The sequence below is a fragment of the Vidua macroura genome, unplaced genomic scaffold, assembly GCF_024509145.1.
Source record: "Vidua macroura isolate BioBank_ID:100142 unplaced genomic scaffold, ASM2450914v1 whyUn_scaffold_122, whole genome shotgun sequence".
Taxonomy (NCBI): Eukaryota; Metazoa; Chordata; class Aves; order Passeriformes; family Viduidae; genus Vidua; species Vidua macroura.
Window position 1 is genome coordinate 486,878 of NW_026530544.1, and position 26,729 is coordinate 513,606.

At 63.0% G+C, this 26,729-nt stretch overlaps 1 protein-coding gene across 1 annotated transcript; it reads right to left on the bottom strand.

Moving 5' to 3' along the window:
* CACNA1A (calcium voltage-gated channel subunit alpha1 A) lies at window positions 1–26,682 on the bottom strand. Its single transcript, XM_054004782.1, is given in 47 exon segments — window positions 1–36; window positions 567–677; window positions 805–943; window positions 1,015–1,107; window positions 1,488–1,588; window positions 1,673–1,780; window positions 2,357–2,462; window positions 4,144–4,240; window positions 7,902–8,029; window positions 8,331–8,481; window positions 8,606–8,706; window positions 8,794–8,859; window positions 8,945–9,061; window positions 9,165–9,248; window positions 9,515–9,625; window positions 9,917–10,081; window positions 10,189–10,390; window positions 10,470–10,610; window positions 10,681–10,841; window positions 10,921–11,020; window positions 12,048–12,154; window positions 12,247–12,306; window positions 12,539–12,668; window positions 12,830–12,971; window positions 13,135–13,335; window positions 13,338–13,501; window positions 13,685–13,739; window positions 13,742–14,224; window positions 14,227–14,411; window positions 14,801–14,907; window positions 15,025–15,092; window positions 15,187–15,304; window positions 15,413–15,485; window positions 15,630–15,761; window positions 15,870–15,982; window positions 16,447–16,559; window positions 16,899–17,108; window positions 18,088–18,179; window positions 18,296–18,353; window positions 18,940–19,055; window positions 19,306–19,409; window positions 19,826–20,013; window positions 20,885–21,037; window positions 21,123–21,214; window positions 22,788–22,927; window positions 23,391–23,496; window positions 26,293–26,682. Coding segments are annotated over 46 exon segments (6,081 nt in total). The 5' UTR covers window positions 26,646–26,682; the 3' UTR covers window positions 1–36; window positions 567–630.
* Between the last annotated feature and the right edge of the window lie 47 nt (window positions 26,683–26,729).

Sequence of the window (26,729 nt, forward strand, 5' to 3'; positions counted from 1 at the left end):
ACTGAGGTTATTGCCTCGGGGTCGGACCTTCCTCCGCTGCCAGAGCCGGCCCAAGAGGTGCCCGCGGAGCCGGAGGAGAGACAGAGACCGCTGTGAACCCGGACCGGGGTCCGGGGGGGCGCGGGGGGGGGGGGGAGCAGCCAAGCAGCGGCGGAGGGGGAGCAGCAGCAATGAGCAGAGCAGCCAGAGTGTCCCTGTCCCCATCGAGGCGCGGGGACACTCCCAAAGCTGGCGGCAGCGAGGCTGGGCAGCCCCTGGAGCCCCGGTTTTGACTCTGTGCTGGAGCCCAGTGTGTCCCCACGCGGGGACCAGTGGCCAGCAGGCCACCCCACGTGTGTCCCCCACGCCCGAAGCCCCCTGCTGCCATGCTCATGCCCCCCTCGAGACCCCCAGCCCAGCGCTGCAGCCATTGCGGGGGACACGGGGACACTGCCAGGTGTCCCCAAGGCCACCCCCCTCCCCACATTAAAGCTGCAGGGGGGGGGGGGGGGGCGATGCCAGCCTGGGGACGGTCCCCGGTGTCCTCGGCGTGACAGCACGGGTGGCACCCGGGCCTGTCCCCTCACCTGGGTGTCGGCGGGCAGCCGGGGCATGGAGGCGGCGCGGCCGTGCCCCTCCATGGGCAAGTAGTCACTGTCCGAGTGGCCATCCTTGGGCATCTCCCGCATCTCCACCAGCTGCGGCACCGGGGAAACTGAGGCACGGCCGGGGACGGCGGCACCGGGAGAGACCCCGCCCCGGGCACGTGGTGGGGCGGGCAGGGGACATGGGGGAGGTGTGGCCCGGGGTGGCACCGCCGCTCACCTGGGAGTTGGGGCGGCTGTTGGGGACATCGTCGGGGTGTCCCCGCTCGGGGCTCCAGGTGCCGGTCCTCTGGAACATCTCCTGGGCGCGCTGCGTGACCCAGGACTGGCTTTCCTTCATGTCCCCGTCCCGCGTGGCCCTGGGGGACAGCGGCGCTCAGAGCCCTCGTGTCACACCGGGGACACACCGGGGACACTGGGGGGCACTTACGGCTCGGCCGCGGGCGCTGCGTCCGGTCCCGGGGGTCCCCTCCTGGGTGGGGGACGGTGGCTCCATGCGCTGGAACATCAGCGGCGTCCGGTTCTGCGGGGATACGGGAGGCTGGACACGGGGACACCAGGACATGGGGACACTGAGACATCGGGACACCGGGACAGGGGGACACTGGGATACCAGGACACAGGGACATGGGGACACCAGAATGTGGGGACACCGAGACACTGGGACACAGGGACATGAGGACACCAGGACACAGGGACAAGGGGACACTGGAACGTGGAGATACCAGGACAGCAAGACATGGGGACACCAGGGCACGGGGACACCAGGACACAGGGACACCAGGAGGGGACGCCGGAGGTGGCAGAGGAGAGGACAGGGCCGAGCTGGGAGCTGCGGGGCGGTGGCAGGGACACTGCAGGGTGACAGGGAGGGGACGGCGGGGGACAGTGGCGCTGTCCCACCTGCTCCTCGCGCATGGCCTGCAGCTTCTTGGCCTTGCTCTGCCGGTAATACTCCATGATCATCATGGCCGCGTAGATCTTCCCCACCGTCAGGTCGGTGGCTGCGGGGACACGGGTCAGCGGGGACAGCGCGGGGACAGCGCGGGGACAGCGCGGGGACAGCGCGGGGACGGGGTGGCCCTTACACTTGTGTGGGGTGACAAGCAGGTCCAGGTTTTTGGGGGATAGGTTGGGCCAGATGGCGATCATCTCCTTGCGCAGCTCCGCGTCCATCTGCTGCTTGTCGGCCCCGCCTGCAGGGACACGCGGGTGACACGGGCGGCTCTGCATGTCCTCGGGGATACCCCGGTCTCGCCAGCCCCGTGGGGACATGTGTTCCCCCGTGTCCCCCATGCACACACCCTCTGTGTGCCCCCATGTCCCCCGATGTCCCTGTGTCCCCCATGCCCATGCCCCCCATATCCCCCGATGTCCGTGTGTCCCCCGTGCCCCAATGTCCCCCAATGTCCCTCGTGTCCCTTGTGTCCTCCTGCCTCCCATATACCCCCATGTCCCCTGATGTCCCCATGTCCCCCATGTTCCCAATGTCCCCTGTGTCCCTGATGTCCCCATATCCCCCCATGTCCCCCATGCCCCCCCATGTCCCCTGATGTACTCAATGTCCCCATATCCCCCCATGTCCCCCTGTGTCCCCTGATATCCCCCATTGTCCCCGATGCCCCGTGTCCCCTGTGTCCCCTGATGTCTCCCATTGTCCCCGATGTCCCTGTGTCCCCCATGTGTCCCATGTCCCAATGTCCCCTGTTGTCCCCGATGTCCCCGTGTCCCCCATATGTCCCAATGTCCCCCGTGTCCCCGTGTCCCCCTGCCTTTGGCGATCTTGATGTCCAGCGCCGTGCGGATCAGGGCCATCAGGGTGGAGTTGAAGTGCACCGTGTTGTCATCAGCCACCGGCAGGTCCATGCGGAGCAGCCGCTGCGGGGGGGGAGCCCCAAATTTGGGGTGCGGGGGGAGGTCAGCCGGCACCCCCAACCTCCCCATCCCGGGGGCGGGGCTGGTGAGAAGCGGGGGCAGCCCCGCATAGCGGGCGGGGAAACTGAGGCACGCCCCCCCCCTCCCCCCCACCAAAACCCTCCCCTTGGCCTCCCGCCTTCTCCCCACGGAATTCCCAAATTGGGGGGGGGGGTGGGGCACGGCCAAGCGAGACCCCCAAAATCATTTTTTGCGGGGGGGGGGGGCGGCGGCGCATGCGGCTCATGCAGCAGGAGGAGGAGGGGGCTCATTCCCAGTCCCATTCCGGGGATATTTTTGGGGTTTGGGGGTGCAATCCGGCATTCTCAGGGTGGGGGGGGGGGATGTCACACGTGCGTGGAGGGGGGGGGGATGATTTTGCCAGGCCTCAGCCCCGCGCCCCCCTCTCCCTCAGCCCCTCCCAAAAAAAAAGCGCCCCCCCCCCCGACCCCCCCCAATGCATCCCCTCGGAGTAGGGGGGGGGGGGGTTTGTGCAGAGCGAGCGATGCCAGCGGGGAAACTGAGGCACGGACCCCTCCCCACCCCATGCCCGCCCCCTCACCGACCCCCCCACCACGATGCAGGACCCCCCCCCCTCCCCCACCCCACGATGCAGCTCCGGAGCCCCCGCGGTTCGGGGGGGGGGGGAGGGGCGGGGGCCGTGCAGCAGCCGGGGGGGCTCACTGAGGGGGGAGGGGGTGGGGCTGGGAGGGAGGGGAGGTCCCTAAAAATGGGATGCCCGATATAGGGGGGCAGGGACCCCAAACTGGGGCTCTGGGGGGGCTGGCGGAGCCCTATGGGGGACCCCAAAAAGAGGGACCCCAAATCGGGGCTCGGGGGGGGGGGGGGGGCTGGCTGAGCCCTCTGTGGGGACCCCAAATCGGGGCTGGGGGGGCTGGCTGAGCCCTTTGGAGGGACCCCAAAAGAGGGACCCCAAATCGGGGCTCGGGAGGGGGGGGGGCTGGCTGAGCTCTTTGGGGGACCCCAAAAAGAGGGACCCCAAATCGGGGCTGGGGGGGGGGGGTCTGGCTGAGCCCTTTGGGGGACCCCAAAAAGAGGGACCCCAAATCGGGCTCGGGAGGGGGGGGGGCTGGCTGAGCCCTCTGTGGGGACCCCAAATCGGGGCTGGGAGGGTGCTGAGCCCTTTGGAGGGACCCCAAAAAGAGGGACTCCAAATAGGGGCTCTGGGGGGGCTGGCTGAGCTCTTTGGGGGGACCCCAAAAGGAGGGACCCCAAATCGGGGCTGGGGGGGCTGGCTGAGCCCTTTGGGGGGACCCCAAATTGGGCTCTGGGGGGGGGGGTGTCTCCCCTTCCAGGAGACCCCCAAAGCAAATCTCCGGGAGATGTTTGAGGGGTCCAGCTGAGCCCCAGCGGGACCCTAAACCCCCTTTGGGGTGGTTTGGGTTGGGGGGGTCCCCCCAGTGTGGTGGGGAGGGGGGTTGTGTTTGCTTGGCGGGGGGGGGGGGGGGGGGGCGCATCTTACCCAGCCCATCCGGGGGGGGCTCAGCAGGGGCGGCGGCCGCAGGAGGGAAAAAACAAAAAAAACCACCAAAAAAAACCCCAAAAAAACCCCAAACTCCCCAAAATGCGGCCGGGGGGGGGGGCCGGGGCCGCGGGGGGGGCGCCCCCGGGGGGGTTATTCTACCTTATAGGCCACGCGGGGGGGGCAGCTGGCGCCCAGCCCCAGCGGCGGCGACATGTGCCGCAGCATTTCGTACATGTCGGCGAGGGTCAGGCGGCCCCTGGGGGGCGAGAGAGGGGGGGGGACACACCGGGGGGGGGTTACAGCGGGCTGGGGGCGGGGGGCACAGCGAGAGAGGAGAAATTCTGAGAGTGAGGAGGAGAATAGATGAATGAAGGAACCGAGCAAGGAGTGAAGTGAAGTAAAATAGAATGAAATAAAATAAAATAAAATAAAATAAAATAAAATAAAATAAAAAAAATAAAATAAAATAAAGTAAAATAAAATAAAATATAAAATAAAATAATATAAAATAAAATAAAATAATATAAAATAAAATAAAATAAAACAAAATAAAATATAAAATAAAATAAAATAAAATAAAATAAAATATAAAATAAAATAATATAAAATAAAATAATATAAAATAAATAAAATAAAACAAAATAAAATAAAATATAAAATAAAATAAAATAAAACAAAATAAAATAAAATAAAATAAAATAAAATAAAATAAATGAAATGAAATGAAATAAAATAAAATAAAATAAAATAAAATATAAAATTAAATTAAATTAAATTAAATTAAATTAAATTAAATAGGTTTTAAGTGGAAATTTTTAAAAATTAAATTGAATTTTAAAAAAAATGAATGTAATTTTTTTAAAAAATTAAATTTAAAATTTTTTTTAAATTTAAAAATTAAATTAAAGTTAAAATAAAATTTAAAAATTTAAAGTGAAGGAAAATTAAAATAATTTTTAAAAAATAGAATTAAATTTTAAAAAATATTTGAAAATTAATTTTAAAATTAAAATTAATTTTTAAAAAAATTAAGTTAAAATTAAAATAAAATTTTAAAATTAGAAAAACATAGAAAGAAATTAAATTGTAATTTAAAAAAGTAATTTAGTTGTAAATAAAAAACAAAAGAAAATTAAATTGTTCATTTAATAAATAATAAAATGAATTGTCAATTTAAAAAAAAAGGAGATTATAAATTAAAGAAAAAAGTCTGAAATAATTATAATAAATTAAATAGCATAAACGATAAAAAAGGGAAATAATTTTTAAAAATTAAATAGTGGAAATGATTTAAAAAAGGGAAATAATATAATAAATAATTATAAAAAGTAATAGGAGTTTAAATGATTAGTAAAATAGAAACATTCAATTGAGTCATGAAAGTAATAAAATAGGAAAATCAATTCATAAAGTAAAATTAATTTAATAAAAATAATTAAATAAAAATAATGAATTATGGATTTTTATAACAGAAACTGAGGAAAAAAATAAAAATTAATAAAACCAACAAAAATGTGAAATTAGGAGAATTACGAGAAAAAAGAGAATATTTAAATAATTAAAAATAATTAAGCAGCGAAAAGGATAAAAGCGAGAAGAAAGAAATGAAGAAAATTCATAAAGAGAATAAGGAGCATGAGAAGAATGAGGAGAATAAAAAAATTACAAAAATAATTTAAGAATAAATCTATAGAACTAAGAGATATTTAATTAACAAAGGGATTTAAAGAAGGAAAATAATGAAATGACGGAAATAATTAAATGACAACAATAATTAAATAATGGAAATAAGAATGAAAATACTTTTATTATGTAAATAATTAAATAATGAAAATAACTTAAAGATGTAAATAATGAAATAATGTAAATAATTTTATAATAAAATTAATTATTAAAATAATTAAATAATTAAATAATTAAAATATATAAATAATGAGAATAATTTTACAATGAGAACAATTAAATAAATATAAATAATTAAATAATAAAAAACAAATAGACAGCGATAATAATTAAATTAGGGTCAATTATTAATGGGCAAATAAAAGTAAGTAATAATAAGTAAAAAACAATTTGAAATAATAAAATAATAACAAAATAATGATAACAATAAAATAATAATACATAAATAATAACTCGATGAATAGTAATAGGTAATAAAATTTAAATAATAATGTAGAAAATAATAACAATAACAAAAATAATAAAACAATTATAAATAATTATGAATGAATAATAATAAATAATGAACTGATAACATAATAATAAATGGAAATAAAATGACAATAAATAATATCTTAATGAATAATAGTAAACAATAAAATAATGAAAATAAAATAACAGTAAATAATAATTAATAATAAATAACAAAATAATGAAAATTATATTGCAATAAATAATAAGGTAATGAATGGTAATAAAAAAATAATGATAATAACAACAAATAATAACGTACTGTATAATAATAAATAATAAAACTAATGGAAATCAAATAACAATAAATTATAACTTAATGAATAATAAATAACAAAATGATGAAAACGAAATAACAATAAATAGCGTAATGAACAATAACAACCAATAAAATATCCATAAATTAAATGATAATAATATAATGAATTATTACTACTCAAACAGAACCGCTCAAACCAACCAAGAGCCAAAGGAACCCAAAGCGAGGCCAAGGCAGAATTTCCCCTCCTGGCCCCACCCGCACTGCTCGGGGGGGGGGGGTTTGGGCGGGCGTTTTTTGGGGGGTGCCCCATGCCGGGGGGGCCGCGGGAAGCCGGGGGGGGGGGGTCTCCATGCCGGGGGAGGGGCTGTGTGTCCATATACATGATATATATATTTATTCCCATATATATGATGTATATCCGGCGCCGGGGAAAGCGCATTCGGGGGGGGGGTGGGGGGGGTGGGGGGAGGGCGGGGCGGCGTGGCTGGGGGAGGGGTGGTGGGGGCGGCTGGGGGGGGGGGGGCGAACCTTGCAGGCCACCCTATGGGGGCATTTCTTGCCCAGCCCCAGGGGGGGGGAGATCACGGCGCAACAAACTGTACATGTCCCGGTAGTGGATGCGCCCGCTGCAAGAGACACACGTTAGTGGGGGGGCGGGACCCCCCCAAAAAACTGGGACACCCCCCTCAAACCCCCCCCCCCCCCGGGAACCCCCCGGCGCTGCTCCGGGCCGGGGGGGGGGGGGCTGCGCCCGGTGTGGGGAAACTGAGTTAGTGGGGGGGGGCGGGACCCCGCCCAAAAAAAAACGGGACAACCCCCCCAAAAAACTGGGCCAATCCCCTCAAAGTGGGACAACCCCCCCGGAACCCCCCGAGACCCCCCCGGGCTGGGGTGGGGGGCCGGAAAGGTGCGTTAGGGGGGGATGGGACCCCCCCCCCCAGGGAGGTTTGGGAAGGAGAGACCCCCCCCCCCCCCCGGGGTGGGGAGGGAGCGATTGGGACCCCCCCCCCCCGGGGACAATTCGGGCTCCAGGGACCACAGGGGACCCCTGGGGGTGGGGACACACCAGGGGACCCCGCCTCATAGGACTTGGGGGGGGTCTCGGGGTCACCTTTTCTGCCCCCTCCCCACGGACCCCGCTGCACCCCCGGGAAATGGGGGGGGGGGGTGGTGGGGATGTGACCCCTCCGTTGGGAGGGGACTGCGGGGTCTGGGAGTGTCCCTGTCCCCCCCGGGGGTGTCACTGTCCCCCCCCAGGGGTGTCCCTGTCCCCCCCCCGGGGGTGTCCCTGTCCCCCCCCAGGGGTGTCACTGTCCCATCTGGAGTGCCCCTGTCCCCCCTGCACGGTTTGGGGGGTGCCCCTGTCCCCCCCCCAAGGGTGTCGTTGTCCCCTCTGGGGGTGTTCCTGTCCCCCTCCGCGGGGTCCGGGGGTGTCCCTGTCCCCCCCCCCGGGGGTCCTTACCAGGCGGCGGGGTCGTACTCAGCCCAGACCCGCACGTACTCGTCCAGGTGGTGTGGGCCCAGGATGGACGAGTCGCGCGTCAGGTACTCGAAGTTGTCCATGATGACAGCCACAAAGAGGTTCAGCATCTTCGGGGGGGGGGGGGGTGGGGTGGTCAGGGGTCTGTCCCCCACCCCTGCCAGAGCCCCCCCGAGGGCACACGGAGCCCCCCCGGGCTCAGCAGAGGAAGAGGAAGGAGATGAAGATGAAGGGAGGTTTAAGGGTGTGGGGAGGGGGGCTCTGGGGGGGGCACGGGGAGGGTTTGGGGGCATTTTGGGGGGGGGTTGGGGGGCACTTTGGGGTGGTTTGGGGCAGTTTGGGGGGGTGTGGAGGGGTTGGGGGGATTTGGGGATGGTTGGGGCGCTTTGGGGCCCCCCCCGGGGGTCTCACCAGGAAGGAGCAGAGGAAGATGAAGGACACGAAGTAGAAGTAGGCGAACTCGTTGCCGCACTCGTCCTCCTTGATGCCCGAGTTCTCGTCGCACGGCTTGCCGCTGAGGCACGACAGCATGATCTCGTGCCACGCCTCGCCAGTGGCACTCCTGGGGACAAGGGCACATGGCGGGGGAGCTGTCACAGCGGGGGTGGCACCAGTGTGGCACTGGGATGGTACTGGCATTCCACCAGGTGACACCGGGGTGGCACCCAGGTGACAGCGGGGCTCACCTGAAGAGCAGCATCAGCGCCTGGAAGAAGGTGCGGAAGTTGTTGTGCTGGGTGATGGCCGACTCATCATCCTCCTCCTCGATCCCGATGTTCCCAAACACCTGGGGGGGGGGCACAGGGCAGCTCGGGGGGGGGCTGAGGTGCCACCCACACCCGGGGGTGCCACCTGCACCCGGGGGGGGTCTCACCTGCATCCCGATGATGGCGTAGATGAAGAAGAGCATGGCGATGAGGAGGCACACGTAGGGCAGGGCCTGGGGGCACAGCGGGGTCGGTCACGGGAGGGTGGCCCTCTGGGGGGGTGTGGGGGGGACAGTTTTGGGGGGTTTTGGGGGTCACCTTGAAGGACTGGACGAAGGTCCAGAGCAGGATGCGGATGGTGTAGCCCTGGCGCAGGAGCTTGATGAGCCGCGCGGCGCGGAAGAGCCGCAGGAAGCTCAGGTTGATGAAGTTGTTCTGGGGGGGCGGGGGGGACATGGGAAAAAGGGGGTGAGGGGGGGGAAAGGGGACCCCGGAACGGGGTCAGGGGAGGGGAAGGGGGGTGGCGGTGCCCACCTACCCCGAACTCTGTCACCAGGATGTCCGTGATGCTGCCCAGGACCGTCACGAAGTCGAAGATGTTCCAGGCGTCACGGAAGTAATTCTGGGAGGGGGGTGGGGGGAGGGATGTGGGGTCCCGGATCTCGGGGTACCCCTGCACTGACCCCATAAATCTCAGGGTGACCCTGTGGTGAATCCCTGTACCCAAGATACCCGGAGACAGATCCCATGAGGTCCTTGGGGTCTCCTGAGGTCTTGGGGTCCCTGACGTGCCTGGGGTTCCCTGATGTCTTGGCACCACCCCCCCCCCCATGTTCCCAGGGTGTCCTGGTGGTCCGGAGCGACCCCCCAACCCTGGGGTCTCCATACCAGGACACCGAAGGCCATGATCTTGAGGAGACACTCGAGGGAGAAGAGGGAGGTGAAGACGTTGTTGAACATCTTGAGGACGTTCTCGTAGGTGTCGGAGGCATCGTAGAACTGTGGGGACAGTGCGGGAGGGTGGGGACAGGGGGACGCTGTGGGGTGGGGGTGGCTCCAGGGGGACAGGGACGGGGACGGGGACGGGGACGTTTCCTGGATCCCAGGGGTGCTTCTGAGGGGACAAAGCTGGGCTCCAGGAATGGCTCCAGGCATGGAGGGACAAGGGCACAGAGGGGGACAGAGCAAGACGAGCCCCAGGAACAGGAGGACCTGGGGGGGGGGGTTCAGGGGTGGGTGACAACAACCCCTGGGGGTCCCCCCAGCCCCCCCAGCGCCCTCCCTGCCCACCTTCATCATGAGCACGATGGTGTTGAGGGCGATCATGGCCATGATGGTGTACTCGAAGGGAGGGGACACCACGAACTGCCACATGCGGTACTGGAAGCTCTGGCGGTTCTGGGGCATGTGCCGGGTCAGCGGCTTGGCGCTGATGGCAAAGTCGATGCAGGCTCTCTGCAGGGTGGGGGTGACATGGGGGTGTCACCCACCCTGATGTGGACATGGGGGTGTCACCCACCCTGCTGTGGATACGGGAGTGTCACCCAGCCACAGCACCACACCTCATTCTTCTCCAGGCTGTACTCCTCCATCATCTTGTCCCCCTGCTCCTGGAAGGTGATGATGATCAAGGCCACGAAGATGTTGACAAAGAAGAAGGGGAAGACCACAAAGTAGACGACGTAGAAGATGGACATCTCCATGCGGTACCCGGGGCTCGGCCCTTGGTTCTCATACGTGGCGTCCACCGAGTGCTTGAGGACCCTGAGGGGCAGGGATTTGGGGGCTGGGGGATCCCGTTGCCCCCTTCAGACCCCCCACCCCAAATCCCTGCCAGCCTTACTGCGGCCACCCCTCGCCGGTGGAGACGGTGAAGAGGGTGAGCAGCGCCCAGAGCACGTTGTCGTAGTGGAACTCGTACTTCTTCCACTCGCGCTTCTGCGCCTTCACCTCGTTGTCCTTCTCGTACACCAGGTACTCGCCCCTGCCCGGGGAGGGGCGGTGGGCGAGGGCCGGGCGGGGCGGTGGGCGGGCCCCTCCCGGCCGGGCCGTACCTGCAGTCCTTCTCGAACTCCTTGGACTCATCGGTGCAGTAGAAGAACTTGCCCTTGAAGAGCTGCACGGCCACCACGGCGAAGATGAACATGAAGAGCATGTACACGATGAGGATGTTGAGGACGTTCTTGAGCGAGTTCACCACGCAGTCGAACACGGCCTAGGGGAGAGGGGAGGGGGGGTTAGAACCACTGCTTGGGACCCCCCCCCCGAATTCTCCTCCAGCCCCCGGAGCCCACCTTGAGCTTGGGCAGCCTCTTGATGGTCTTCAGGGGCCGGAGCACGCGGAGGACGCGGAGGGACTTGATGGTGTTGATGTCCTTCCCTTTGCTGCTGCCACTGGTGGGGGGGTGGGGGGCGAACGGGGGGGTGTGGGACCCCTTGGTGCGACCCCCGGGAACCCCAGCGGGACCACGGGTGGGTCCCACCCCCTCCTCCCGCCCCTCCCACCAAGCTGAACCCCCCCCACCCCCCCACCACCCCCCCCGTGCTCATCACATGTTTGCCTGAGGTGTTTTTTTGAGGGGGGGGGCGGGGGTGGGAATTTGGGGAGGGGGAGCGAGGCACGAGCATGAGCACGAGGAGAGGACGAGGACGGAGAGACGAAGGCAGAAGGATTTACCGTGAGCTGCTCCTGCGGCGGAGGCGGAGGAAGCGGAGAGACAAGGCACGGTCAGAGCCCCCCTCCCCGGAACCTCTGACCCCCCAAGAGAGGGGGGGACCCTCGTGGCAGCCCCACCTCGTGGTGGGAGGAGGTCGGGGTCTGCTCTGGGTTTACTCCCGTGTTACTCAGGGGCTGCTGTGTCTCACGGGAGATGCTCAGCCTAGCCTTGGAGGCTGCTCAGTTACTCAGGGGATGCTCAGCCTTTACTCGGAGGGTGCTCAGCCTCTACTTTAGGGCTGCTCAGACACTCAGGGGATGCTCAGCCTTTACCCAGGGATTTTCACCCTTTACTCAGGGGATTCTTCGCCTTTACTCAGGGGTTTCTCCCCCTTTACTCGGGGGATTCCCCCCCTTTACTCAGAGGATTCTCACCCTTTACTCAACCGATTCTCCTCCTTGATTCAGGGGATTCTCCCCCTTTACTCAGAGGATTCTCACCCTTTACTCAGCCGATTCTCCTCCTTGACTCAGGGGATTCTCCCCCTTTACTCGGGCGATTCTCGCTCCCCCAGGGCTCACTCGCCCCTTCCTCCTTCCCGCCACGCCAACACGGGGGACGGTGACAGGACGACACAGACGCGGTGACAAGCGACAACAGAGAGCGCGGGCAGCGGCACAGACCCCACCGGGGGGCACTGGGGGGTACTGGGGGGCACTGAGAGATGCCAGCCCCCTCCACCTCCACCCCCCCGGGCCACTCACGTGAAGGCAAAGGCCACCAGCGCCCCGCTGACCACGATGAAATCCAGAATGTTCCACAGGTCGCGGAAATAGGAGCCTTGGTGAAGCACCAGCCCCAGATCCACCATCTGCGGGGGCAACGAGGTTGGGGGGGGGTCGGGGGGGGTTCAGGGGCTTCGGGGGACTCTCGCCCACCCTGAAGACCCCTCCCCGTGCTCACCTTGATCACCATCTCGAAGGTGAAGACCCCCGTGAAGACGTAATCAAAGTAACGCAGCACCTGGGGGGGGGGGGGGCAAGGCTGGAAGAGGACCCCCCAGGACCCCCCCCGGACCCCCCCAGAGCCCTCTCAGAACCCCCCCAACACCCCAGAACCCCCCCTGGCAGCACTGATTCTCTCAGACCCGGCACACCCCACCCACGGACCCCCCCCCCCCACTTTATTTAGGAATTCTTTTGGGGTCCCCCCTGCCCCATTGGCAGAGGAAAAGGGGCAGGGGCGGGGGTCTCACGTTGTTGCGGGGGGCGTTGGGCTGCACGGGGTCCTCGGCCGCCAGCGCGATGCTGCTCATGGCGATGACCATGAGGATGCACATCTCGAAGTAGCGCAGGTTCACGATGTAGTGGCAGAGCCGCCGGAACCTGCCGAGGACAGGACCCCCCCAGGTGAGGGCAGGACCCCCCCCACCCCAGGACCCCCCCCCCCCAGCCTCCTCCCGGGCCCTGCTACTCGCCCCCGGTGCTCACAGGTTGGTGGAGACCCCCCCCAGGACCCTCCAGAGCCCCCATCCCCCCATGCTCACGGGTTGGTGGTGGAGAGGATGAACATGGAGCTGTAGGGCACCATGGGCTTGGGGCCGTTCTCATCCTGCCCGTCGCCTTCCTCCTCCTTCTTCTCCTCCTCCTCCTTGCGGGGCAGCGGCTCGGGGTTGGCGTTCCTGTTCACTGCAGGGGGAGCAGAGCCCTCAGGGACCCCCCCCCGAGCCCCCGGATCCCCCCTGATCCCCCTGATCCCCCCGAATCCCCCCGGATCCCCCTGAATCCCCCTGATCCCCTAAACCCTCCCAGACCCTCCCGGACCCCCCAGACCTCAGCGGGCCCCCCCTACCTTGGACCAGGGCGTTGCTGGAGGGCGGCGGGAAGGGGGGTGGGATGTCCACGGCCGTGTGCTCGGGCTTGCCCCCTCCCTTGGAGGGGTTGTTGGGGGGGCCGGGGTTGGTGACCACCAGGCTGTTTTCGGGGGGTGGGGGGTTGGTGGTGGGAGGGGGCCGGCGGGGGGGGGCCGGCGGGGGGGCAGGGGGTGTGGTTGCCCACGGAGGGGGGGCGCGGGGGGGGGCTCGGCCGTGGCCAGTTTGTTGTTCTTCATGTTGTCGATGTCCTCGGCCACGGGGGGGTCCCGGCGCCCCAGGTCCTGCTGGATGGGGCGGGTGGTGGACAGGGTGGGGCCCGACGGCGCCGGGGGCAGCTGCGTCTCCCTGGAGGGGAGCAGAGGGGAGGGGGCTCAGGGGGGACCCCCGAGAACCGCTCCAGGGAGCCGGGATCGCCCAGAGATGCTGGGCTCTCCCTCGGGATGCAAAGCAGCCCCTGCGCTGCTCTGGGGTCTGGGGGCTCCCGGAGGGTCCCACCAACTCCCCCGGGGGTCCCTGCCGCACCCTCACCTCCTCCGCCGGTGCCGCCGCTCCTTGTCGTCCCTCCTGCCCTCGCCGTCGTAGCCGGCGGTGGCCCGTGCCGGTGCCGCCTCCGCCGCTCGCCATCCCCGTGCTCCCCGTCGCCCTCTCCCCGCGGCGGACGCCCCCCTTCCCGGTGCCGCGGCCGCCGCTCGGGCCTGGTTCCCTCCTCTCCCTCCTCGGGCCCCCTCCGGTGCCCGCGGTGCCGCCGGTGCTCCCGCTCTGGCGGGGACCCCGCGCGGCCCTCGCGGCTGCGGTGCCGCCCTTTGGGCCGCTCGCCCTCGCCGTAGCCGCGCTCCTGGCTGGGCTCCCGCTCCGGTTCCCGGCTGCTGCTGCGGGGCCGGCGGCTACCGGGGGGTCCCGCGGGGGGGTCCCCGGGCCGGGGGCCGCCGCCGTGCTCGGGGTAACGGGGCTGCTGCTGCCGGCGCAGCTCCTCGGCGCGGAGCGGCCCGAAGCGGGGCTCGCCCGGGGGCTCGCCGGGGCGCGTCTTGTTGGTGTTGTTGTTGCGGTTCTCCTGCGGATCCACCACCAGGGCCGGTCCAGGTGTGTCTTCATGTCCGGGCGCAGGTGGCGAGCGTAGGGAACCTTCCAGCGCTCCTCGGGATCCAGCTCGCTGTAGAGCGCCTCGCGGCTCGCCAGCAGGTTCTGCTTCCGCAGCTCGCTCGTGCGCTGCTCCCACACCGACTTGGAGGATTTCTGGTTCTTCTGCTGCTCCTTCCTGCGGCCCCCGGGGGTGGGATTGGGTCGGGAGGGGCCGGGGGCAGGGCGGGGTGGGCTCAGGATGGAGCCGGGGCGGGTCCGGGATGGAGGATGGGATGGAGGCGAGGATGGATCTGGGATGGAGGCGAGGATGGATCTGGGATGGAGCCGAGATCGATCCGATCCGCACATGGAGCTGTGGTGAAGCCAGGATGGAGCCGAGGAAGGAGCCAGGATGGAGCCAGGGACGGAGCTGGGATGGAGCCGGGGTGGATCCGGGGATGCCGCTGAGGAAGGATTCGGGATGGACCCAGGGATGGAGCCCGGATGGGTTCGGCCTGGCTCTGGGATGGTTTTGGGGATTTTTGGATGAACCCGGGGTGATCCCGGCGGGCTCCGGACACTCACATGGTGACGGACATGTTGGCTGCGGACAGCGGGCTGACCTCGGCCACCTCCTTCGCCTTCTGCAGCGCCAGCTTCTGGTTGGCAGCTTCCTCCTCCTCCTGCTCATCCTGCAGAGCCCCAGTGCCGCGTCCAGCCTGGCTCTGAGACCCTCCCGGACCCTCCGAGAACCCCCCCGCACCCTCCAAACCCCCCCACGGACCCTCCAAAGCCCCCAGACCCCTGACCTTGGTGAGCTCCTGCGCGTTGGCCAAGTTGTCCACGGCGATGGCCAAGAAGACGTTCAGGAGGGTGTCTGGGACTCATGTCAAGGCAAAGCAGGGGCCAGGACAGCCCCTCCCAGGACCCCCCCCGAGCCCCCCAAGACCCCCAGGGACCCCCCAGAATACAGTTTCCAAAGAGGGTGAGGACAATGAAGTAGACGGAGAAAACCATGCCGCCCTTGACGCCGCCCTGAGATTTGATCCCGTCGTACATCACCGCGTTCCAGTCTTCTCCCGTCAGGATCTGGGGGGGGGGACAGAGGAGCCCTGGGGGCAGCGGGGACCCCCCCCACCACCCACAGCCCCCTGCCCCCTCGGGACCCCTCCCCACCTCAGCGGGGATGGGGCATACCTGAAACACCGTCATTATTGCTGCTGGGAAAGTGTCGAAATTGGTGGGAGGGGTCCCGTCGTCAAAATTGAACCTGGGGGAGTTTGGGGAGGGAGGGGAGGGGCAGCGGTGGGAGCCCCACCAGCAGCAGGTGCCCCCCCCTCCCCCCCCAAGCGGGGGGGGCACAGAGACACACGCCCCCCCAACTCTGGGGGATGTCCCATGCCCGGTCACTCACTGTCCCCCGAAGAGCTGCATCCCCAAAAGGGCGAAGACAACGATGAAGAGGAAGAGGAGGAAGAGGAGGCTGATGATGGATTTCATGGAGTTGAGCAGGGACACCACCAGGTTCCGCAGGGAAGCCCAGTACCTGCGGAGACAGCGGTGGGCTGTGCGGGCGTGGGGGGACACCGGGGACACCGGGGACATGAGGGGACACTGAGGGACACCGGGGACACGGGGGGGACCTGGGGCTCACTTGGTGACTTTGAAGATGCGCAGTAACCTGAGAGCTCGCAGCACGCTGATCCCAAAGGATGTTCCTGGCTTCACAACGGCCCAGATCACCTCGAAGATGCTTCCGATGATAACCTGGGACGGACGGCGGCCCTGGGTGATCCCATCGCAGCCCAGATCCCAGATCCCAGATCCCAGATCCCAGATCCCATCCCATGGATCCCAGACCCCATCCCAGATCCCATTGCATCCCAGGTCCCATCCCAGATCCCAGATCCATCCCAGATCCCATGGATCCCAGATCCCATAGATCTGCTCCCATGGATCCCATTCCAGATTCCAGGTCACATGGATCCCACATCCCAGATCTCACCCCCTGGATCCCAGATCCCACAGATCCCATGGGTCCTAAATCCGAGTTCTCATGGATCCCAGATCCAAAATCCCAGATCATCCGGATCCCCCAGATCCCAAATCCCAACCCCCAAATCTCAAATCGCAGATCCCAGATCACAGAGATCCCATGGATCCCAAATCCCAGATCCCAATTCCCAAATCCCAGATCCCAATTCCCAAATCCCGGCCCCCCGCGCACTCACGGCGCAGTCGAAGCAGTTGAAGGACGAGTGGAAGTAAGGCCGCGTCCCCAGCCCGTACATTTTTATAAACATTTCGGACATAAAGAGTCCCAAGAAAATGAATTCTGCATAGTCTGGGGGGGGGGGGGACACCCCGGTCAGGGGAGGCTGCTCCGGGGAACCCCCGGGGGTCTCCTGGGCTGGGGAACCCTGGGGGGGGTCCCAAAAGGTGAGGGAGGGGTCTCATGAGCTGGAGGGGTCCAGGGGGAGCTGGGGGTCTCAGGGGGGTTTTAGGGGGCTGAGGGGGTTTGGACATTTGGAGATTTGGGGGTCTCAGGGGGGGATTTAGAGATTTGTGTCTTTCGGGGGGATTTGGAGATTTAGGGACCTTTGGGAGGTCTCAAGGGGTCCCAGGGGGGGATTTGGGGGTCCCAGGGGGGTCTCAGGGGGTTCTCGGGGGGGCTGTGACTCACAGAGGAAGTCGGAAAGCCAATCTGGCTGGTCGTAGTGAACGATAGCAACACACAGGGTGTTGAGGGCTACCAGACTGAGCACGGTCCAGTAGAAGGCCTGAGTTTTCACCATGCGCCGGATGTGGAAGCGCATGCGCCGCTCCCGCTTGTGGAAGAAGGTGGCGTTCTCCAGCTTGGCACTTTTGAGGCTGGCACGGGCGAAGGGGGAGCCTGCGGGAGAGCCCCCATGCCACAGCCAGGGGGTTGGTGTGTCACTTCGGGCTGTCCTTGTGTCACCTGTGTCGCCCGTGTCACCCCTCCACTCCCCACAAACCATCCCTGTGCCACCCCAAGGTGTCCCTGTGTCACCCCAGGGTGTCCCTGTGTCACCCCGGGGTGTTCCTGTGTCACCTCAGGGTGCTCCTGTGTCACCCCAGGGTGTCCCTGTGTCACCTGTGTCGCCCGTGTCACCCCTCCACTCCCCACAAACCATCCCTGTGCCACCCCAAGGTGTTCCTATGTCACTCCAGGGTGTCCCTGTGCCACCTGTGTTGCCCATGTCACCCATCCACTCCCCACAAACCATCCCTGTGTCACCCCAGGGTGTCCCTGTGTCACCTCAGGGTGTCCCTGTGTCACTCCAGGGTGTCCCTGTGTCACCCCAAGGTGTTCCTGTGTCACCCCAAGGTGTTCCTGTGTCACCCCAGGGTGTCCCTGTGTCACCCCAGGGTGTCCCTGTGTCACCCCAAGGTGTTCCTGTGTCACCCCAGGGTGTCCCTGTGTCACCCCAGGGTGTCCCTGTGTCACCCCGGGGTGTCCCTGTGTCACCCAGCACCCCACAAACCATCCCTGTGTCACCTCAGGGTGTCCCTGTGTCACCCCAGGGTGTCCCTGTGTCACCCAGCACCCCACAAACCATCCCTGTGTCACCCCAGGGTGTCCCTGTGTCACCTGTGTCACTCACCACCCCCCAAACCATCCCTGTGGCCACCCTCCCATGTCCCTGCAATGCCACCGACCCATGTCCCTGTGCTGTCCCCCCGGTGCCACCCACCCATGGCCGCGATGTCCCCTCGGAGCCACCCCTCAGTGCCACCCTCCCATGTCCCCTCTGTCCCCCGGTGCCACCCACCCATGGCCGCGATGTCCCCTCGGAGCCACCCCTCAGTGCCACCCTCCCATGTCCCCTCTGTCCCCCGGTGCCACCCACCCATGGCCGCGATGTCCCCCAGCTGCTCCTCGCCCTCCTCGGGGCTCAGCAGGTCCGTCTTGCTCCTCTTGCTGGTGGCCCTCCGGAGAGCTCCCGCAGGGGGGGGGGCACAGGGGGGCGGCCGTCACCCGGGGGGGTCCCGGGGGGGGGTCCCGGGCCGAGTGGGGGTCACCCCGGGGGTGGGGGTGGGGAGGGGGCTGCACACTTACCATCGAAGGGGCGCCGGGGCTCGGCCTCGGGCTCATCCTCGGCCAGGATCACCTCTTCTGAGGGAAAGTGGGGGGCTCAGGGGGGCTTTGGGGGGCTCAGAGGGGTTTTGGGCGTGCTTTGGGGGGCTTGGGGGTGCGCAGAGCCCCCTTTGGAGGGGGCTCTGGGGGCCTTGGGGGGCTCAGAGGGGTTTTGGGGGTGCTTTGGGGGGCTTGGGGGCACGCAGGGTGGCTTTGGGAGGCTTTGGAGGGGGTTTGTGGGGGGCTCTGGGGGGCCTTGGGGGCTCAGGGGGCTTTGGGGGGGCTCAGGGGGTCTTTGGAGAGGATTTGAAAGGAGTTCGGGGGGGGTTTGGGGTGAGCAAATTTTGGGGTGGGCTTATGAGGTAGGGGGGCTTTTTTGGGGAGGGGTCTCTAGGGTTTTTTTTGGGGGGGGTCCCAGAGGGTTTGGAGGGGGCTGGAGAGGATTGGAGGGAACTTGGACCAGTTTGAGAAGGGATTTTGGATGTGTTTGGGGGCGTCCGATGCGATTTCAGGAGGCTTTGGGTCGTGCAAAGTTTTGGGGTGGGGGTTATGAGGTGCGGGGGGGAGGGGTTTTTGGGTGGGGGGGGTCATTAGGGGTTTTTTGGGGGGTGGTCCCGACCCTCACCCGCCTTGGAGATCCACTCCATGTATCCGTTGAGCTCCCGCTCGATCTGCTGCTGCCGCCGCAGCTTCAGGAACGCCCGGCGGTTCTCCACCCGCTCCCGCTCTTTGGCAAACTCCCTGCGGACCCCCCCCTCAGCCTCGGCCCGGGGGGGGCACTCGGGACCCCCCCCAGACCCCCCTAAATCCTCCTGAGCCCCCCAAATTCCCCTGAGGCCCCCAAAACCCCCCAAATCCCCCCCAAAGCCCATCTGAGCCTGATGGATCCACCCCCCCAGCTCAGCCTCGGACCCTGGGGGCCACCTGGGACTCCCCCCCCAAATCCCGGCACCCCCCCCAAAACCCGGGACCCCCCCCCGGAGCCGCTCACCCGGACAGGACCCCCAGCACGAGGTTGAGCATAAAAAAGGAGCCGATGATGATGAGGGGGATGAAGTAGAGCCAGTTCCAAGTGTTCCCTGAGGCGTCGTTGCTCTGGGAGTGGGGAGGGGGGGGGGAAACGGGAAATTGAGGGGAGGTCCCAAAAATTGGGGGGGGGGTCCCAAAAATGTCCCATGGCCCCCCCCAGGGGTGTCCCGTGAGCCCGGGGGGGGGTCCCGTGGGTTGGGGGGGGTTTCCCTGAGCTGGGGGGGGGTCCCAGGGCACTCCCCCTGAGCTGGGGGTGGGGACGGGGGGGGGACATGGTGGGGAGCGGGTGTGCACCGGGAGGGCACCGGGCGGCACCGGGAGGGCACCGGGAGGGCACCGGGAGGGGAAAGGAGGGCGCCAGACGGCAGCGGGCGGGCACTGGGCAGCACCGGGCAGCACCGAGTGGCACCGGGCAGTACCGGCCGGGCACCGGGCGGCACCGGGAGGGCACCGGGAGGGCACCGGGAGGGGCCGGCGCTCACATAGTAGAGGAGGTCGGTCCACCCTTCCATGGTGATGCACTGGAAGACGGTGAGCACGGCGAAGAGGATGTTGTCGAACTGCGTGATGCCGTAGTTGGGCCCCTCCCAGTACTTCTTGCACTTGGTGCCGTTGGGGCAGATCCGCGCCGGCTCGTCCGTCCCGCACGGGACCTCCACCTTGATCTCGTCTGGGGAGGGGGGGGCGCTGTGGTCTGAACCCCCTTTGTGTCCCCAGAACCCCCCCGGTGTCCCCAGAACCCCCCCGGTGTGACAGAAATAACCGCGGCCAATTAACGGCCAATTAACGGCTTCATCAAGGGACGGCGGCAATTAGGACGTTCCAAATCGAGCGCCCGGGGAGATTTTTGGGGGGGCTGGGGGGGGGGGGCTCGGTGGGGTGGGAGGAAAGGATCCGGTCCCCCCCAAGCCCCAACCCCGGGAATCCCGGCCCGCCCCGGGGGGAAACTGAGGCAGGAAGGGGCGGGGGGCGGGGTGGAGGGGGAGACTGGAGGAAATTTCGGGGAAACTGGGGAAGTTTGGGGAAATTTAGCGGAATTTGAGGGGGATTCAGGGGGAGCCGAGGAGGGGTTAGAGGGGATTTGGGGGTGCTGGAGAGGGGGGTTGGAGGGGATTTGGGGAGGGTTGGAGGGACTTGGAGAGGCGGTGGGGAGGCTTTGGGGGGGGGATTTAGGGATGTTTGGGGGGATTTAGGGGGTTTGTGGGGTTTAGAGAGATTTTGGGGCATTTAGGGAGGTTTGGGGGGATTTAGGGAGGTTTAGGGAGGTTTTAGGGGGGATTTAGGGAGGTTTAGGAGGCTTAGGGGGGGGTTGGAGGGGGATTTGGGGGGGTTAGGGGGATTTAGGAAGGTTTGTGGGGGGTTTTAGGAGGGTTGGAGGGGATCTGGGGAGGTGTAGGGGTGTTTAGGAGGGTTTTGGGGATCTGGGGACACCTGGGGGGATGGAGGGGATTTGGGGTGGTTTAGGGGGGCTGGAGGGGATTTGGGGGGGGTCAGGGGTATCTGGGGGGGTTCTGGGGACACCCGGGGGCGTGGCACCCCACCTGTGACCAGGTCGAAGCAGGTGGTGTGGAATTTGCCCATATAAAACTCTAATCCTATGATGGCGAAGATGAGGATCGCGAAGAAGAGCAGGAGCCCGATCTGCAGCAGCGGGATCATCGCCTTCATGATGGACTTGAGCACGACTTGTAAACCTGCGGCGGCGGCAACTGAGTGGCCACGAGCCCCGGGACCACCCCAAACCCCCCGCCGGGACCCCCAAAACCCCCCAGCACTCACTTGGGATCCCCGAGACCAGCTTGAGGGGCCGGAGCACGCGTACGGCCCGCAGCGTCCGCAGGTCGAACTGGGAGCCCACCGAGGCCAGGATGCTGCGGGGACAGCAGGGTCAGCGGCCCTGGGGACCCCCAGCTGGGCCACTGTGGCCACCGAGAGTGGCCACGGCCACTGACACATCCCAGCATGGCCAGGGACCCCCGAGAGGCGCCGAGTCCAAGGGCCACCACTGGCCCAGTGGCTGCCAAGAGCCACCACATCCTCCGTGGACCACCGTGAGCCCGTGGCCACCCAGTCACAGCTGTCACAAGCCCCTGTGTCCCTGTCACACGGCCACCAGCCCCTGGCCACCACAAGCCCCCAAATCTCTGTCAAATGGCCATGAGTCTCTGGCCACCACAAGCCCCCCGATCTCTGTCACACGGCCACCAGCCCCTGGCCCCCACGAGCCCTTCTCCCCCCCCCCCCGCTCCGCGTCCCCGTCACACGGCCGCGAGCCCGTGGCCACCACGAGCCCCCGTGTCCCAGCCCCCGCGAGCCCCCGTGTCCCCGCCGCAGGGCCACGTGCCGCGGGGCCGGCAGCCGGTGCCGCCGGCGCGGGCGGTCGCCCGGGGCTATTTTTAGCCTTTTCCGGCGATGCTGCCGCTGGTGGCCGATGCCAAGCGCCGGTGCCAGCCCCGGGCTCGCGGCCACCGGCCGGCACCGGCCCCCGGTGTCCCCGAGGGGCTGCAGGGGGTGGCCGGAGAGCCAAAGGGGGGGTCCCAGGTGTACCCCAGGGGTTCGGGTGGACCCCGGTGCTGGGGGGGAGGGTCGCCTGTTGCCGTGGCAACCGGGTGGCGATGTTCATCCATCACCCCCCCATCGCAGTCAGGCCTGGACCCCCCCCCCCCAGTGACCCCCAAAAGCCGCAGTGACCCCAATTTAGCCACCTCTTGCACTGACCCCCTGCCACCCCAATTAATCCATCTCCAATTAATTCACCCCTAATTAATTCACTCCCAATGAGTTCACCCCCAATTAATCCACCCCAAATTGATTCACCCCCAAATTAATTCACCCCCAATTAATCCAACCCTCTTTGCAGGGGGGGAGCAATGCCGGGAACAGGGGGTGGGGGGCGCAGAGAGGTGGGGGGAGCAGGGGCAGAGGATGACACAGGACAGAGCCCCCCCCCGTCTACCCCCCCAGAAAAGCTCCCAAAAACTTCTGCCTCAGTTTCCCCGCTGAGGAAACACAGGGGTGTCTGTGACCGCGAGGGGGGCCATGACCAGGGGGAATTTGTCACCGGGGGGGGGGGGAGTCTCTGTGACCGGGGGGGGGGGGCGGTTTCTGGGGTGGTGGTCCCACGGCCGGGGGGGATTTTGGAGCCGGGGGGGGTTGGGGGGGGGGGGTTTGCCGGGAGCTGCCGCCAGCAGCAGCGCCGAGCGCTGAGTGACACCGCGGGGACGCGTTGTGACAGCGCCACGGGGGACACGGGGACAGCGACGACGAGCACGTGGGACACGCGGGTGGGGCACAGGTGGGACACGCGGGTGGGGCACAGGTGGGCAGGGAAGGGCAGGGAAAGGGGGGGGGGGGGGTCCCGCACCCGCACACCTGCGCGGGGCACCTGTCCCGGAACCGCCGCCACCCCCGGGTGTCCCGCGGTGTCCCCGCGGTGCCCCTCACCCTGTGAGCACCACCACGAAGTCCATGACGTTCCAGCCGTTGCGCAGGTAGGAGCCTTTGTGGAAGGCGAAGCCCAGCGCGATGATCTTGATCCCCGCCTCGAAGCAGAAGATGCCGATGAAGTACGGCTCCGTGTCGTCCTGCGGCGCGGGGGACACGTGTCGGGGGACAGGTGTCGGGGGGGACGCCAGAACCTCCGCACGCCCCCCCATCCCCCCCGGGGGAAGGGGGTCAGCGCTGTCCCCGGCTCCCTCCAGCCCTCCCCAGGTGGCCCCGGGTGGAGGCGGCGTGGCCCAGATTCCCAGTAAGGAGGAAACTGGGACGCCGGCGGCTCCGGGGGGAACTGGGAATCGTGGCCAGCGCGGGCCAGGTGCGGGCTGGCAACCCCCCCACCCTCCCTGCTGCCCACGCCGGCCAGGGACACGGCAGGGACCCCCGCGGTGCGCTGGGGACACTCGGTCGGACCCCCAGGGTGGCCGGGGACCCCCGGCAGAACCCCCAGGGACCCCCAGCAATGCTCATGGCACCTCCGCTGGGTGCCCAGGGGGCCTTGCAGGAGCCCCCAGGGCTGGCAGGGACCCTCCCCGGGAGCCCCCAGCTCACCAGCCGCTCCGACATGGGGGTCTTGTCCTCGTCGGGCAGGTGCTGCTCCAGCGCCAGGACGATGCAGTTCGCGATGATGGTGGCTAAAATCATGTATTCAAAAGGAGTGGGGGGCGAGTCAAGGAAAAAAAAACAACGGGGCTGGGGGACCCCCAAACTGCGCTGGCGTGGGGGAAACTGAGGCAGGAGTGCAGCTGCGGGGTGCCCAAAGCGGGGCCGAGGCGCTCGCAGTACTCCGGTGTCGGCGCCCCGCGTGTTCAGCAGCTCGTTAATTAATTCCCTCATCAAAGCGGCAGCCGCGGCCTCGGCTCCGCGGCGCGATCAAAGCGCCCCGGGGACAGCGGGACCCGCCGCGACCGACACGGCCCCGCTGGGCCCGCGGGCACCGGGCACCGGCACTCCCGGGGCTTGCGGGGACGCGTCCGTGTCCCGTCCCGTGTCCCCATGTTCTGCCCCACGGCGCTGTGCCCACACGCCACCCCACCCGGTGGCCGCGGTGGCACCGGAGGGCGCAAAGATGAGGCTGGACCCACACGGGGCCAGGCGGGGGGAGCTGTGGGCGCCCGGCCTGGCACGGCACGGGTATCCCACACGGATGTCCGGCCTCCGCTGCTCTCCAACATGGCCCTCTGGCACCGGACAGCTGCCCATGGCCGTGGCCACCCAGCCATTCCAGCCTGGCATCACCCGGAATGGCCGCCCCGCCCCACCGTCCTGGGCGTCCAGCACAGCGCTGGCACCTGGCACGGGCACCGGGCACCACCCTGGCACGGGGACCTGGAGCTGCTGCCCGGCACAGCTCCCTGGCACGGCACGGTTCTCCGGCACCGCTTCCCGGTACAATATGTCTCCCGGAGCCGCTATCTGGGCCAGCGCGGCTCCCTGGCACGGCACGGCTCCTGGTGCCGGTATCCAGCCCGGTGCAGCTCCCTGGCACAGCCCGGGGATCCAGCACAGCTCCCGGTACCGGGATCTGGCCAGGCACAGCTCCAGCACAGCTTCCGCTACCGGGATCCGACCCGGCACAGCTCCCCGGCACAGCTGGGGATCCAGCACGGTTCCCTGGCATGGCACAGCTCCCAGAGCCGGGATCCGGCCCGGCTCCTGGCGCGGCCCGGCCATCCGGTGCCGGATTCCGGCCCGGCACGGCTCCTGGCACGGCCCGGCCCAGTAATCCGGGGCAGCGGAGCGCGGCGATGCAGCACGGCTCAGCACGGCTCAGCACGGCACAACCTCCCGGCCATGGGGCTCTGCGCCCCCAAACCGGGCTCGGAGGGGGTTCCCCCACCCCTCCGCGCCGTGCCCCCCACCCCGGGATCCCCCCCCCGGGCGGATTTTTGGGGCGCCGCGGGATCAACCCCCGGCTGCCGCCGCCGCCCCCTCGCCCCGGGACCGGCGTGGGAGGCTCCGCGTGCCGCAGGATGGGACCCGCAGGGTGGGGGGCGGGGGGCGATGCATTACCCCCTCCCCAGCACCCCGGAACAGCCCGACAGCCCCAGACCCCTGCCCGGGCCCGCCGCGACCCCCCCCCTCCCCGCCCCGGGACGCGGGGACCGGCGTTCCCGTCACCGCCCGGCCCCGCTGCGGCACCGGCCGCGACCCCCGCCCCGCACCCCCGGGACCCCCCCAACTCCTCCCGCCGTCTGGGGGGCACCGAGGGGATGCCCGCGGCCCCAAAGTCCCCCCAAAAAGCTCGTGGTGGAGGCAGAGACCCTCAAAACCGCGTGGGGACCCCCCCAAACCGCGTCAGGCCCCCGCAAACCGCCGGGAGAGAGGGCAGGGGCTATTTTTGGGGGGACAGCGGGTGCTTTGGGATGGTTTTGGGGGTCCTTTTGGGGTGATGGGCGCCTTTTGGTTTGCTGCTGCCGGCCGAGTGTTTTAGGGGGCAGAAAAAGGGGGAAGGGGCTCGGAGGAGCCCCAAGGGCAGCAGGGGGAGGCTTTTCCTCCCCAAAATAGCCCCAAATAGCCCAAAATAGCCCCAAACCAGCCCAGAATAGCCCCAAACACCCCAACGGGGTGTGGGGGGGGAATGGATCTGGAGACACCCCAATCTGTGGGGACCCCAGAGAGATGGGGTGAGGGAAGGGGGGGTGCCCGCTCACACATCGTCCCCAAAAATAGGGCACCGGGAGGTGCTGCTGCAATGGGGTCCCCATTTCCCACCCCCCGGATGAGCTGGACCCTCCCAGTTTGGGGACAGGGGTGGGACTGGGGGGGCAGCAGGGGCACGGGGAGAGAAATGGGGTCCCCCATGCAGGGCAGGGAATGGGGACCCCAAAAAGGGGGTCGGGGACCCCAGTGCAGGACACGGTGACCCAGTACAGCGACGGTGACCCCAATACGGGCAGGGGAGGTGACGCACGACCGGAATGGGGACCCCAGCTCAGGGCAGGAAAACGGGGCCCTCGATGGAGGTCAGGGCATGGGGGACCCTCATGCGGGTCAGGGGAAGCCCAAAGCGGGTCAGGGGATGGAGCCATGGTGTTGGGACCCCAAAATGGGGCTGGGGGTCCCAATACGGGGCTGCAGAGCTCATGCAGGACAGGGTGACCCCAAAACGGGGCTGGGGGCCCCAATACGGGGCTGAAGTGCTCATGCAGGACAGGGTGACCCCAAAACGGGGCTGGGGGCCCCAATACGGGGCTGAAGTGCTCATGCAGGACAGGGTGACCCCAAAATGGGGCTGGGGACCCCAGTGCAGGACAGGGTGACCCCAGTGAGGGCCGGAGGTCAGGGCTGTGGGCTGGGCTCGGGGTCCTTGTGCCAGTCCCACCTTCCCATCATGGGGGGGCGGGGGGTGCCAGAGCCGGGTCCCCTCATCCCGGGGTGGGGGGGTGGGGGTAGGGTTGTCCGGTGCAGGATCGCGGTCCTCCCCCCCCCCCCGCCCCCCGAGAAAGGATATGGCCATTCGGTGATCTTTTTGGCGTATTTCCTCACCACGTTGTCCTCGCTGAAGAGGAAGAGCGAGCGGTTGACGGTGAGGCAGTTCTGCCGCACCGGGATGGGGTTGTACAGGGCCATGGTGCGGGCGCGCTGGGCCATGGACTGCTTGTAGAGCCGCTGCGCCCCGGGGGGGCCCTGCCGCGGGCCCCCCCCCCGCCGCTCCCCGGCCCCCCGCCGCCGCCCCGGGGCCGCTCCCGCCGCCGCCGGGCCCGTAGCGGGCCGCCACCTCCTCTCCGAAACGAGCCATCCCGCCGGGCCGGGGGGGGTCACGCTGCTGAGGCCGGCACCGTCGAGGAGCTCATCACATCCCATGGGCCCCCCCCAACAAAAATAAAAAAAGCTCGGGGCGGGGGGGGGGCGTTCTCGGGGTCCGGTCCCGGCCACCGGGCGCTCAGC